The sequence below is a fragment of the Theropithecus gelada genome, chromosome 1 (genome assembly GCF_003255815.1).
Source record: "Theropithecus gelada isolate Dixy chromosome 1, Tgel_1.0, whole genome shotgun sequence".
NCBI lineage: Eukaryota > Metazoa > Chordata > Mammalia > Primates > Cercopithecidae > Theropithecus > Theropithecus gelada.
The window spans coordinates 215327294-215343281 of NC_037668.1; the positions used below are offsets into that span (position 1 = coordinate 215327294).

General features: G+C 37.2%; 1 protein-coding gene across 1 annotated transcript in view; it reads left to right on the forward strand.

Moving 5' to 3' along the window:
- Positions 1-3754: 3754 nt before the first annotated feature.
- KMO (kynurenine 3-monooxygenase) overlaps positions 3755-15988 on the forward strand; it is a 59790-nt gene continuing 47556 nt past the window's right edge. Inside the window, exon 1 of the mRNA XM_025397241.1 lies at positions 3755-4226. Coding sequence (XP_025253026.1) covers positions 4173-4226 — 54 coding nt within the window. The 5' untranslated portion in view covers positions 3755-4172. The remainder of the gene's footprint in view (positions 4227-15988) is intronic.

Here is a 15988-nt window from a genome sequence, read left to right on the forward strand (position 1 = left end):
TTGTTCAATATAGATAGGAATGCTGAAGAAATAGACAAATACCAATCACAGCGTGAGATTATTTAACATACCCTTTTTAGTAACTGACAAAACAAGCATACCAAAAGTTAGAGAGGGTACAAAAGTTTTGAGCACATGATTAATAAACTTGACCTAATGGATATGTGTGGGAAAATATATACACTAATTTCAGAAAATATATATATATATTTCAAGTACACACAAAGCATTTACACATATTTACCACTTTATGGCCATACAGTTAGTCTTAACCAGTTTCACATGTTTGAAAATCTACAGCACTTATTAGCTGGCCTCACTGGAATTTTGCTAAAAACCAATAACAATAAGAAAACTAGGATGTCCCAGCATTTGGAACTTAAGAAATAAACCTCTATTCCACCCTGTACTGAAGGTACTAGCCAGCACAGAAGGGAATTATTCAATCAGTCAGTGGGGGAGGAGTTGGGGGGGGAGAGAGAGAGAGAGAGAGAGAGAGAGAAACTACCACGATTGTGGTGAAGAGAAAAATCCACCATTCCGTCAATAGGAAAGAAAGACAAAAAAGGAAGGAAGGGAGGGAGGGAGGGAAGGAAGAACAATCATTGTGATTGGGTTAAAAAAAAAAAATCCAAAAAATCTGCAGACAAAATTAATAGAATTAATAACTTTTGCAGTGTTGCTGGATACAAGCTCACAAAATGGAAAATAATGTGTTTCTAAATACTATTAATAGTAGAAAATGAAATAAAAGATATTATTTGCAATAAAATTTAAAAAATCAATTACCTAAACATAATAATAGGGGACCAAACCTCTACAGGGAAAGAATATAACTTTGTAAGCCTTGGAGATGACAAATAGATGGAGGGGAGGGGCATATCATATTCTGAATGGAAAGACACAGTAGTCAAAATAGTTATTCTTTTCAGATAGATATATAACTTCAAAGCAATCCCAGTCAAAAATCCCAACAATGTTTTTATTTTAGGGTTTTTAAAAATGGAATTAACAGACTGATTCTAAAACAGATGGAAATACAAAGCACCAAGAATAGTCAATAAATTATTAATGAAGGGCAAGGTGGGTGAATTGATTAAGACATTAAGTATTGTATTAAAGCGATTGTAATTTGGCGTTGGAACTGGCATTAGTATAGGCAGTATAAACTATATGGAATGAAATAGAATAGAAACCTAGAACAAGACCCACACATATATGAACACTGGACCTACACCGAAGGCAATGCACGAAAAGGAAAGTCTTTTCATTTAGTGGTACTGGGAATATTGGGTATTCATTTGGAAAACAAATAAAATTTTAACATCTATATCACAGCATTCTAAAAACAAAAAAGCTAACTCCATGTTGATCATAGACCTAAAAAATGAAAGGCAAATTATAAGTATTTTAGAAGACAACATGGAAGAATATCCTCATGACCTCAAGGTTATAAAAAAAAAAAAGTGATAAAACATGACATGAAAAACTCTAACCACAAGGGAAAAGAATGTATTAAATGAAGAATATTCTTTCATCAAAAGACACCACTAGGAAAGCAAAAAGGCAAGCCACAGAGTGAATGAAATGTTATTTGTGACATATATAAATACTAAAGTTCATATGCAATGGAACTCAAAAAAGAAAAAAAACTTCCCACTGCCCCCCCCCCAAAATTAACACTATCTGTACAGAGGAAGAAAAATAAGTTGTGAATGAACAGGTAAAAATGTGCTCAACTTCACTAACAATCAAAGGACTGCAAATTAAAAGAATAATGAAATATAGAGCACATCTACCAGACCGGCAAAAATTAAAAATTATTGGCAATACATACATTGGTGAGGATAGAGCAGAAGACAAATTGTACACATTGCATCAAGTAAAAGCTAATGCACTATTTGGAATGTAACTTTTGTTTATTCAGAAAGGTTAAAAATATGCATAAACATGGCTGGATGCAGTTGCTCACATCTGTAATCCCAGCACTTTGGGAGACCGAGGCGGGTGGACCACTTGAGGCCAGGAGTTCAAGACCCGCCTAGTCAACATGGTGAAACCCCATCTTTACTAAAAAAATACAAAAATTAGCAAGGTGTGGTAGCAGGCACCTGTAATCCCAGCTACTCGGGAGGCTGAGGCAGGAGAATCACTTGAACCTGGGAGGCAGAGGTTGCAATGAGCTGAGATTGCACCATTGCACTCCAGCCTGGGTGACAGAGTGAGACTGTGTCTCAAAAAAAAAACCAAAAACCAAAAAACAAACAAACAAACAAAAAAGCATAAACAGCATATGAAACCTAGAGATACTCATACATATGTACATGACATTGTATACACAAGAGTGTTTATGGCAACACCATTATTCATGATATTAAAAATTTGAAAACACCCCAAATGTCCATCAACAGTAGAATGAATAAATAATATATGACAATAAAAATGAATGAACTGGAAAAACATGCAACAACACAAATGGATCTTAAGAAATATAATATTGAGAAAAAGAAGCAAGTTGTAAAAACATAAACAGTAGAAGTTCATTTATAGGAAAGTTCAAAAAGGTCAACACTAAACTGTTTTAGAGATGCATCTATGGTAGTACAATTACATATAAAAGCAAAGGAAGCTGGTATGGCAGTTACCTCTATGAAGGAGGGATGATTAACAAGGGGCACGTAGACTTCTGGGATTCTGGCAATGTTCTCTCTCTGCACCTAAGTGGTAGTTACATGGATGCTTGCTTTACAGTAACTTATTATACTGTTCATTTGTGTGATAGTTCGTAATTTTAAAAATATATTTTGACAATGATACAGTTTTCTTCATATTGGTATTGAAGAATTCTGAAGCTATATATTGTACAGTGACACATATGGTGTGGAAAAATTTTAAAATGAATGTTTAAAAGGAAAGGAAGGAAGGGAATGAGGGAGAGAGTGAGAGAAAGAGAGAGAAAAAAGGAAAGAGAGAGAGGGAGAAGATAGGAAACAAGGAAAGAACAAGAAAGACATAACGTGTAGAAGATTACGGTAACCCACACACCAAAACAGTTCTTGTCTTTGGGCAGGAGGAATAGGCGGCCAAGGGTCAAGGTTAGCACGATTACTGTTCACTGTGTACTCTTTTGTGTCTTTAATTTCATACCATGTTAATGTATTACCTATTCAAAATAAAAAAAATACCTAATCATGCTTATCCACAAGGGGTCACTATTGAATACCATTTAGCTCTAGTTCTAACAAGGGGAAAAAACGTTCTGAATTCTTTATGTGCTTAACAGGAAGTGAAGAAACAACTTCATTTATGTTCTTATTTTACTTTACACCACATCATGTTCCAGAAAACAATGGCAATTCGCAAATCATGCACAAAAGTATGATATTTAAAATGGAGTGAAAAAGACAAAACAGTGAATAGATAATAGGAAGTCAGGAAAGAGTTTACAGAAGCATTGTGTCAGTCATCTCCCCTAGTGGTAATCATATTCTAAATTTCCAATTCTAAAATTAGATTCTAAATTTTCTAGCATCTGGGCTGGAGAAAAAAAAAAAAAGGGAAGTATGGTCCGTTACACAATTCAAAATGTTGATCAGGAGAATATGAAAAACTTGCAAAAACTTTTCCCTGGTAGAGCCTATTAAAAATAATCCATGAGGACCCTTTAGATGAAATTCTTGATTGGTCTTAATCACAAAAATGATCCACAGATGAATTATGAAGCCATGTCATCTTACTTTCTAAGGGAGCTATGAGATGTTTTTGGACTTCAGATGAGAAAGGTTCCATGCATGGTTAATCATGAATGAAAATGAAACTAAGAATATATGCTGTAGAAAAAGAAGAAGAAAAGCCATAAGACTGCTTAAAAATTTCCGTGTCTTACATAGAAGATAGAAAAAATAGAGTGTCTCCAATTGGATGGATTTTTTTAAAATTTGGTTATTGTAATGAATTTTATTTTTTTAGAGCTGAGCTGAGTGTACTTTGGCCAACTAATGGGTTAATACTGTCAAGGGAAATTAGCCCTGACTAAACATTGCCGCTGGCTCATAAATGCACTGGGCTTTGGGTGGTATAAAAACTGAGAGAAATCAGTGTGTCGGAGAGACACAAATCAGTGTCCCTCAGTGACAGAAGCAACAATAATTGTGAAAAATACTTCAGCAGTTATGGACTCATCTGTCATTCAAAGGAAAAAAGTAGCTGTCATTGGTGGTGGCTTGGTAAGAATTTTCACATGGATTATTGTTGGTGGTGGTATTATGTTAACTATTATCACTCGTAATTATTATTATTCATCACTTCTACAAGTTGTTAATTTTCTTGTGAAAACTTATCTGATATTTAAATACAGCTTTTTAAATTTTTTATTTTCATATATTTAATATAGTATGGGTTTTAATCTGTTCTTTTTCAGGAAAGGTATTTTATAGCCATTAAATACAAAGGTTTCTGTTTTCCCTCATCATTTTGGTTAAGGATTTGTTAAAAAGCAAAAATAATGCAAATCGAATTTGATTTTATCCCCAAATTGACTATGTTTTTAGGAACAGGAATTAGTCTTAATATTCATTTTAATAAAAACATTTGTCCCGCTTTGTTTAATAACTCAGTTAATGCTGTCTAATGAGAATAAAAGGGTCAAGAAACATGAAGCTAACGTCAAAGTATCATGTTGAATGTTCACTAGTTATATGAGTAATTGGGAATAAGATTATGTGGTCGCCTGACTTACTTGACTCTTCCAGTGGAGCACCTACGGCAGTGGAGTGTGGTGTTTACCTTTCACTGAGCAAGTGACGTAAAGGTGCTGGGACTTGCCCCACACCTAGCAAGACAGAAGGAGAGGTCCCTCTCTGCTTTCATAGTTATGGTGCCAAAGGTAGTTCTGTTTAACATGGGTCTGCTTCGATTTAACTTTGCTTTTTCCCCTCTCAGCAGAATTTCTGTTTCAGAATACAAACATCCCAATTAGTCAAGGTTAAATCATTTCCCTATCACCTTTGGTCAAATCATTTGGAGACTTTTAATTAATTCATTCATGTATCCACTCGACAAAAAAATTTATTGAAGGTGTAACACTGTTCTAGGCTGAATATAGATGGTATCTTTTATGCCACATATGTATTTATATAGTATATGCTAACTGTCTTTTGTTCTGCCTTCCTTAGTGTCTTTTCCCCAAAGTGCTAGAAAGTTCTTTGAACATTTACGATTCTAAATTTTCATTTAGAAATGCTATCACATGATGTGTCGGTCACTGGTTGGGACATGTGTTGTGACTGCTTCATACTAGGCTTGTGTCCAATTCTCTCCTATAAAAATGTTGCACAAAATAAGAATTAATGTGTTCAACAAAATCTTATTACTTACTATGTGCCAACATTGTTTTAGGTAGTAGGGATGCAAGGGTGAGAATTCCAGAGAAGAAAAAGACAAGGAAGAAGAAAACAAACAAGATAATTTCAGTTAAAGTGAAGCACTGTGAAAGAAATGAAAACAGACTAATGCCGTAGAGAGTCGCTTTGAGAGTACCTGTCTAGAATGTGGTCAGGGACAGCTGCTCTGCTGGAGGGACATATTCAGCAGGGGCTGGAAACCTGAATGATCAGATAGGATTTACCACGTGAAGATCTTGAGAAAGAACATTTCAGGCAGAGGGAAGAGCAGGAAGAGAAATCCTCGGGCAATAATGAGCTGCCCAAGTTCAGGGAGCAGAAAGAAAGGCAGGAACTGAACGAGGCCAGAGAAGAGTAGCTGATGAGGCCAGAGAAGCTGACAGAGCCAGATCTTGTAGGATCTTAGAGGTACAGGCAAGAAGATCAGATTTTGTTCAAATTACAATGGGAAGCTATTGGAGGATTTTAGGCAGGAAATTAAGTTGTGATTTTAGAAGGTCCCTTGGACCATTATGTGGAGAATGACTAGGAAAATTTTAAGAAGACAAGATAGACCAGTTAGGAGGCTGTTACTTTAGTTCAAGACTTGGACTAAAGTGGCAGCAGTGATGTCTCATTTTAAAAATTGTCTCTTAGAAATCCAAAGGAGAGATAACAAATATGTGATTGGATATATGGTTTTGGGGGGCATAAAATGTGGGTGTCATCCATGGATTTCTCCCTGAATAACATGAGATCATCATCATGTAACCACGTCATACATATGCTGGAAAATAGGAGACAAAAATTACTACTTGTGTATTAGGAAGCAACTAAAATTCCTCTGCAAAAGAATTCTATCCATCCCATTGCTCAGGTCCATGCTTAGGCATCATATTTGATTCCTTTTTTCATTTTATGCAAATGCTTATTCTTCTTTCACTCCATCAGTAAGCCTTGAGGCTCTATATCCAAAATACATTTAAATTCTAGCCCTTACAACCATACTGGCCCAAGCCATTATCATCTCTCATCCATATTCTTGCAACAACCTCCAAATTAGTCTCCCAGCTTTAACTCCTATTCCCTTATAGTCTGTACTACACACCACAGCCAGAAACACCTTTTTAAAACATGAGTCTGATCATTATCACGCCCTGCTTAAAATCTTCCAATGATCTCCCATTACAAATAAAAAAAACCCAAACTCTTTACCAAAGGTCCTGTCTGAACTGAGCCTATCTTCCTTTCTGACTTCACCCCTTTCCCTTTTTATTTTTTAATCTTATCTACTAGTATCAGAAATTACACACTTTGAGGTTTTATTTTTACCTGTTTCTTAAATATCTACTCCAACTAGGATATAAACTCTTACTGACCAATGTATTCCAGAGGCTGGAATTACGCCTAACATTATGTATTGGGTGGATGAATAAATGAGAGGAATGAGAAAACTTAATGATACAAAGGTGAAAAAATAATAACAGATGCATGTTTGAATATTGAGAATATTATTTTTAAAAGTATTGACTAAATAGAGCAATTCAAGAAGGTTAATGTCTTTACATAGAGGACAAGATTACATTTTTGCCCATCTTCTTCTGTTTTTTTTTCCACCCTCCCTTCCCATCTCCTCCTTTCCATAAACCATATCCCAGTACCTTATACTGTCTAACACATTAAAGGCTCTCCCTTGGCCCCTAGAAAAAAAAGTAAGAGTTGAGAACCTTTACTTAGACATCCAAAAAATATAGTGAACTTCCCTCAATTCTTATCAGTGGTAGCTTACCGTGTCTAGTAACCTTGCCTAGTGAAAAGTCACCCTGAGAAGTTGTTCCTGCTCTGATGTAGTGATCGTCTGATCTTGGGTTAATCCAGTTGATTTCCTTTCTTTGAAGACACGTTCAGTCAAAGAGATCAACAAATCAGTAAAGAAACTCCTACTGAGAAACAAAAGGTAAAAGAAACTAAACCATAATCATAAACCAGGTAAAGTTTAAATATTGAAAAAAGGGTGGGAAAAGATATTAAAATAGCATTTCAAGAACATTGACCTAAATATTTAGAAAAACCACTGTATTGACCGATATTTTCCTCCTTGTGTGAATTACAACTCCTCTATCCCTTCTCCAGCCAATGGGATTACCTCCTGCTAGTTCCAGAAGGTAACTGCAGGAGAATCAACCTGTGAAGACTTCTCCTCTCTTTAAATGCCTACAGGGCTTTGTTTGCCATTATCAAATGCTGCCTTCTGCTAAAATTTTGTCATGCATAGTTTATTCCCCATAGAAGCTTTTTACTTCGTAGATCTAAAGATCATTTTATCTTTGGCTCCTGCTACCTTTATAAAGGTTTCCCAGTGCCTTATAATGTGAACCACACTAAAATATTTTCTGTACATGAGTTCGATTTCAGAACAAAGTGGAGAATCAGTCTTTTAGAAGTTATGGGAAATTTTTTAATGGTTTCTTTTTTAACACAATTATGGCATAAGGAATGTAGTCCTTTCAGAGAGTAACTTAAAAAAGGATTTGGAAAATAATCTCAATTTTGCAGGCTGGAAGGAGTTCTACAGGTGTAGCTTTTCAATTCTAGCACATCAGTTCAGGAAAAACCTACGTTACCAAAAAACTGCCTTATAAACTGCCTTACTTCACGTTAGAGTGATATGTTTTCTTTTCTTTATGAAGTGGGAGAGAAGCAGACAAGCCAGAGAAGTAAACAAAGGCCATGTAACCTAAACAGGTGTCCTTAATCCATGCCTGAATGCAGTCCTTGAGAGTCAGAAAATACTGCTTTTGATAACTATTTTCAGTGTTTACAGGTATGATGAAAGTGATCAGAGCAAAAAAGCACCATTTCAGTGACAGCTAAAGCTACTCAAGACCTCATTTTTTGACGGAAGCCAAGAGCCTTGGCTAAGAGTACTATTAAGCATTCCAGTCTCAGCTGCCTCCTGCTGTTGCAATGTATGTCGACTATTCTAGCATATATTTTGGAGATGTATTTTAGGATATCATTCAAATATTTCTTCTGTTCCTTTCTGCATAAAAGAAACCCCACTGTAGAGGGTTTTGTGATCTACTCTCCCTATGTTCGACCCAGCAAAGTTGTCCATTTAGTAGTATTTAGAGGGTAAGGAGATTTGTACATGTTTCGACTTATTGTTGATAATTGTGCCCTGCCCCCTGGAATTCAAGTCAAGTCAGTGGCCTCTGCTGACGAAATTGCCTTTGAGGCACTTTGACCTTGACTCTGTGAGAGTTTATGTCTCACAGCTATAGATGTTAAATCCTGTTGTGGATTTATAGGCTCAAAATGGTCTTGATGCTAAACTGTCCCCAAATGGTGTTTCTGTTCTGTTCTCACGATTTTTCCACCTCACCCCTTACTTTTCACTCAGCTTCATGGGATGGAAACAGTGTTATTCAGTGAGGAGACTTGGAATAGCAGAGTTTGCAACCAGCTGGACGCTCAGGAAATCTTACCCTATGGGTCTTAGTTTCTTCCTCTTGGGCTAAAACTAGATTGCTAGTCTTTTAATGCTAAGATTCTACTGCTTCTTTTTCACACTTTCTCGCTCACAGATCTCTAGCTTTGTTCTCAACCTACTCCTTTCTAAAAGCAGAAATCAAATGTCACCCAGAATTTTCACTTTCCCCGAAGTAAACATCCTCAGCACAGATGAACCATCAAATGGCTTATAATCCTGGGTTGAGGTTTACACAGAATTGGATTCAAGTGTATACTTTTTATTTTTAGCAAATATTAATGAGCTACACCATGAAAAAGACCTAATTACTGTTAACCTTTATTGTTATTATTTTATCAATATGAAAATAAACTAAGCTCTATTCACTCTACTTTTGTTTTGATACCAAACCGGGCTTGTTCTGCCAGCATGCAGTAAGTCAGTTACTGAGATAACAAGTGTATTAGTCCGTTTTCATGCTGCTGATAAAGACCTACCTGAGACTGGGCAATTTATAAAGAAAAAGAGGTCTAATGGACTCACAGTTCCATGTGACTGGGGAGGCCTCACGATCATGGCGAAAGGCAAAAGGCATGTCTTACATGGCGGCAGGCAAGAGAGGGCGTGCAGGGGAACTCCCTTTTATAAAATCATCAGATTTCATGAGACTCATTCACTGTCACAAGAACAGCATGGGAAGTACCCAATCTCATGATTCAATTACCTCCCACTGGGTCCCTCGCACAACACATGGGGATTATGGGAGCTACAATTCAAGATGAGATTTGGGTGGGGACACAGCCAAACCATATCAACAAGTTTTGCAGTAAAGAGAAGATTTTATTCACAGGACAGCCCAGCAAGGAGATGGAAGAACAGCTTTCAAATCCACCTCTCCGAAGATAGGGCTTAGAGATATTTATGGGGTAAAGAAGCGGGGCTGTTTAAGGTATGGGGAAAGGTGATTAGCAGTGGGGAAAATGAAGTAATAGGTGGTCTGAGCACACATAATCGAGGTTCACAAGTCTTCATAGGACACATGTTCAGAAAATGGTGGCATTAGCATGCTCTGAAGGTGAAGTTTTTGGCCTTCTGGTGTCAGAAAGTCACTTCTTGGGCATTTGTGCAGGCCCAGTTGAAGGGCCTGCAACTCTCTTCTTTCCTTCTTCTATCTGCTTTGTCATTCTCCTATTAGCCTTATTCCACGGTAATAAGGTCCAGGAATCAATGGGGGAGGTGGAAAGAGGGTTGGTGGCCTCTCTCAAGTAGTTTAAACTGGATGAGAGCTGCCAGCCTAGTTCTTGAAAACAAAAAACAAAAAAAACCTTTAAGCAACCATTACCATAGTGACATATACGCCAGAGATGTTGTCTATAAGGAAGCTAGTGACAGATTAGATGTATATTGTTTGGCTACATGACTTTTAGCTCTATGGGCTTTGAGATCCACTAGAAGTAAGCAGTAAAAAGCAAGCAAGGCAGGCTAAGTTTGGTGGGCCTCACCATGTTAGCCCTGGGTTTCAGTTTTCTATTTCATAGGCTCTGAGCCTTCTTAAATATGAAAAACTCTCATTAGTGCCCCATATCTAGCACCTTCTTAAAACAGAGATGGAGTGGATTTCTTTGTGGCTGTGCGTTATAAATCCCACTCTCCCCTCAGGGAATTCATCCTTCAGAGATTCCTTCATTTGCTATCTGGTGAGAAGTATCTGGAATGGAACCAACAACTTTAGATAGCTCCAGACTTTGTTAAGTACCTGCAAAGAGTGTGTCTTTCGTTCCTTCTCATTTGGCCTATCCTCCTCCCAAATACTCTCAGATTATTTCCCTTCTGTCCATATTCACTCAGGCATTTATCTAGTCCTCTATCTGTCCACTCAAAGAAAAAACAAAAAGCAGCACCCTCATACACTGTTGATGGTAATCTAAGCTGGTATTTTTTTCCTGGAAAAGAACTTGAAAATATACACATCTGTAGTCTCACAAATATGGAGGATTTGGCCAGGCATGGTGGCTCATGCCTGTAATCCTAGCACTTTGGGAGGCCTAGGCGGGTAGATCACCTGAGCTCAGGAGTTCAAGACCAGCCTGGGCAACACGGTGAAACCTTGTTTCTACCAAAACACACAAAACATAAGCCAGGTGTGGCGGCACGTGCCTGTATTCCCAGCTACTCAGGAGGCTGAGACAGGAGAATCACGTGAACCTGGGAGGTGGATGTTGCAGTGAGCCCAGATCATGCCACTGCACTCCAGCCTGGGTGACAGAGCAAGACTCTGTCTCAAACAAACAAACAAACAAACAAACAAACAAAAAAGGTCGGGGGCAGGGATTTGCAGAAAGCAGCAATAGCTACCTCACCCTTGAAGTTGACCTAAGCATGACATTGCATTCAGAGAAACAATGGGCCTTCAGCCAATGAGAAATTAAAAGCAAATAGAAACTAATGTGGGCTCTCAAAAACACCAAATCTGGAGTGTATTCAAAACTCGCAACAAAACCTTCTGAAATAATCTTGCCCCACTCAATCTGAATCTTTTTCATGTGCTTTGCAGTTATTCCAAAAGCAAGACAAAAGAAGATGGAGCAGGCTCCTCTTACACTCTAGACCATCAACATTCTCTCCCCAGCTCACTTCAGACTCTCTTCTTTACCTCTTTGTTTTCTCATTCCCCTGTTATCCTTACTCCATTCCCCTACTAGTAACAAGGCCCAGGAACCGACGGGGCAGAGAGAAAGAGGGTGTTAGAGCTCAGGATTTGCCAGTGTTTCAATCCCTTTTATTCAAAATTGCCCTTTGGTGGCCATTTCATTAGTGAGATTTTATCAAAAGACATGTGTATGCGTCATACAATCATTTATAATGCTAAAGAATTAAAATAACTTGAGTATCCAAATATAAGCATACAATAAACTGTAAGGCAAGTATTAAATACTTTTTCTTCAGACATCTTTTGACATGGAAACATATTTAGAGTACACTTTTTATTTTTTGAAAAAAATTATGAAAGAAAATATACAACCTGTTACCATTTTGAAAAGAAATGTCATGTATTTTACATACATAGAAAATGTTAATATTGGTTGCCACTGGTGGTAAAATTGTGAGAAAGTACTCTTTTCTTCACATTTACCTGTATTTTCTAATTCATTAGAATTTGTGGTTTGTATCAGAGATAAAAAGATAGACAAAACACAAGCCATACAAATATTATTCCTCTCTGGGAATTTACTGCCTGGTGAAGTCAGGCAAGACTATAAATAAATAATTCAAGGTACCTGAGACATTAAAACACATCTATACATATATATGTAAAATTACAGAAGAAAAGGCAAACAAGTCTTTTGGAGGAGTAGAGGTATCAGGAAAAACTACACTGAGGATATGAGTCTTAAAGGAAAGGTAGACATTTTCCAAAAACTGAAGGATAGTATTCAAAGGCATGGAAGAATAAAAGTGCATGGCATATTCAGAAAACATATAGTAAATTCAGTATGCCTATTACAGATGGTGCATGAGAATAGTGCATCATGAACTGGAGAAAGAGGTAGGGATCACATGTAAGAATCTATTATGTCATGTTGAAAATTTGGAATTTTATCCTGAAAAGATGAGGAACTAATAAACAACAGTAAGACAAAAATACATCATTCAATGTCTGATTTAGAAGATAATTAGTGAGGCGGGGCGTGGTGGCTCACGCCTGTAATCCCAGCACTTTGGGAGGCCGAGGCGGGCAGATTATGAGGTCAGGAGATCGAGACCATCCTGGCTAACACAGTGAAACCCCGTCTCTACTAAAAATACAAAAAATTAGCTGGGCGTGGTGGTGGGCACCTATAGTCCCAGCTACTCGGGAGGCTGAGGCAGGAGAATGGTGTGAACCCAGGAGGTAGAGCTTGCAGTGAGCAGAGATCACGCCACTGCTCTCCAGCCTGGGTGGTGACAGAGCGAGACTCTGTCTCAAAAAAAAAAAAAGAAAAAAAAAAAAGAAGAGGAAGATAATTAGTGATTGGGCATGATGGCTCATGTCTATAATACCAGCACTTTGGGAGGCTGAGGCAGAAGGATCACATGAGCCCAGGGTTTTGAGACCAACCTTGGCAACATAGCAAGATCCTGTCTCTACAAAAATTTAAAAAATTAGCCAGGCATAGCAGCACACCTGTAATCACAGCTATTTGGGAGGCCAAGGCAGGAGATCACTTGAGCCCAGGACTTCAAGGTTGCAGTAAACTATGATCCCAGCCTTGTATGCCTGCCTGGGTGACAGAACAAGACCCTGTCTAAAAAGGAAAAAAAAAAGATGACTAGTTCTAGTGCAGAGTGCAGACTGAATGCATAGAGACTGGGAAAGAGGGTTATTAGAAAACTGTTGCAGTAGCCTGGTAAAAGCTAATGAGGGACCCATGTAAGGACAGAGCTGTGGGTGGCAGAAGATCTGTTGTGAGAGAGACTGAAGAGGAACAATCAGTAGGACATATTGCCTAATTTCATGTACACTAGTAGGTAGAGACGGGTGTTAAATGTTCACCGAGCTATCCTGGTTGGGTGAATTAGTGAGTGCAATTGCTAGTCTCTAAGATATGAAATATATAAGGAGGAAGAAAGTTTATGGAATACAGAATACAGAAGAAGGAGAAAGAGAGGGTTGAGGAATGGGAATAAGTCAAATTTTAGCTATGTTGAGAGGGAGATGCCTATAGACAGGTTCAGTAGTCACAGATGGAGTTCAGGACAAAGATCAAGACTAGAGTAAGTCATAAATTTTCTTAAGAGCACTCACGGAATGTGAGTCATTCACCTTCTCATAAGAGGGAAAATCAAGACCACTGCTTGGCTTTAAAGGCCAATTCCAGATGACACAGATTAGAGAACTCAGGGTAAGGATAAAATAATAAAACAATATTTGGCATAACATATGCACTTCTGGAAGATGTAATGGTTACTAACAAAGTATGAAGACACTTTGATGTGCTTATTGCATTGTAAGTAGAGTTAACAGTCTGATTCTTCTCATTGCATTGATATACCCAAAGATCAAATTCTTGAGACAGTAAACTATAGTTTCATGACCAAATATGGATTTCAAAAACTATTAACAAGTTTTTTAAAAGTCAGATAGACAGAAAACTCAGAAACATTCATGATTCTTAAGGATTAGGGAAGGTGTTATATGCTTCATCAAGTCAAAAGTAGTTGACACATGTTTAATATTGCACTATCAGATTAATTTCAAACACATTATATGAAAAGACATAAAATGTATGGAATTTTTATAATCCTGTTTCCCCTTCGTGTTTTATTTGTTTTTGTTGCGTATCAGTTCAATGTAAGATTCAAGGGTCAACATTTATCAATTTAAATGGTTTACCGTTTTCTCATGATCACTGGCTACTTGAACAATTGCTGCTACAGGGGTCACATGGGAACTGACAGAAAACCTAAGCAACGGAAGACAGGAGAAGCATACCTCACCATTTACAGAAAGGAAATATTCAAATAGTATTTTTAAGTGGTAGGTTAGGCATCCCTTTAATGGACCGAGATGGGGTCAAAAGCACACGACCTGTAAATAAGGAAGTATGAAGAGACAGAAGAAGAAAGTGGAGAAGCGAGAGAATGACAAATTGGGTAAATCTGTAATTGTGTAACCAAGGAATGTCCTCAGAGTCTTGTACACACAAACAGACTAGACTGGTTATTCATAAAATGTTTAATTTGCAAAATTATTTTGTGAGCAAACATCTCACTCTTGTGAACGTTTAGTGTTTCAAAACAAACACAGAAACTTTTCATAATTGTTCGTGTCCTTACTGGGAACTGTCCTGTCTCTATTAAGGTTTTACCCTCAGAACCAGAATCAAAAAATCTGTTTTATTTCTCTCAGCTGTCTAACTCTGTCCAATTTCTTCTCTCATGTGCCATCCTCCTTGACTATTTATGTTCAGGAATCCAGCTGTGCCTTAACCAAGAGTTTGTGGTGGGCTTAGCAAGCTTTACACACCACATTTCCTTTCCACTTATATATTTGTGTCTTAGTCCTTCTTGCCAGCATAACAACTCAAGATGGCACTGACAGTTATTCCCAATTAAGCACTTTTTACAGAAAGTGAGAGGGGAAAGAAAATTACAGTCTGAAAGCTTTATTGTTAGCCACACACATTACTACCTCTTCCGGCTGAACCGACATAACACCTACCAATGTATTTTTTCTTTAAATTTATTTGAACTTCAGTTACACAGAATTGGGATCATATTCATACAAGCTTTCATTACACACTATTATGACGGGTCTTGGAGAAAACACTTTTACTTCTTTGTCTGTTTATTAATAATAATAATAGTAAGCAGTCATGAATCTACTACTCAACACAAGAAGTGGTAGATTGCTCTGTACTTCTCCCCCACCCATTAGAAGCATTATGCCAAATCTTATTTATCACTCCTTTGCCTTTTTATATATCATTTTATCATATATTATTTACATATTTATCTCATATATACATGTACATATAAATACTAGCTATGTGTTTAAAAAATTATATATTTGCATATATCTATAGTTTAGTCCTGATTATTTTTATTTTGTATCATGCGGTATAAAATCATCTGAGTCTTATTTTTTCACATATAATATTGCTAATATATTCATATCATATTTCATTGTGTGGATATGCCATAATGTGTTCATCCATTCCTCTCTGATAGTCATTTGGGCTATTCACAGCTTTTCATATTTCATTGTGTGAATATGTCATGATGTGTTCATTCATTCCTCTCTGATAGTCATTTGGGCTATTTCCAGCTTTTTTACTTGTCTGTTTTAGCTATGAAAGGCACTACACTGAACAGCCTGGCACATGTCACCTGACATACATATAGCAAAAGTTTCTCTTGTGTATATGCCTTTAAGAGGAATTGCTGGTTTGTTCAATATGTGAATATTCAACTTGAAAAGATAATTACAAGCCATGTGTAAGAGATCCCATTAGGCCTTATCCTCTCTAGCACTTAATATTTTCATGAGCTTAAGTTAGATTTAATCTTACTGTGCCCACACTACCCGAGATCCCTTATTCTCCCATAAAAACCATTAATACATGTTCAACTGGCAAACACATAAGTGTTGGAA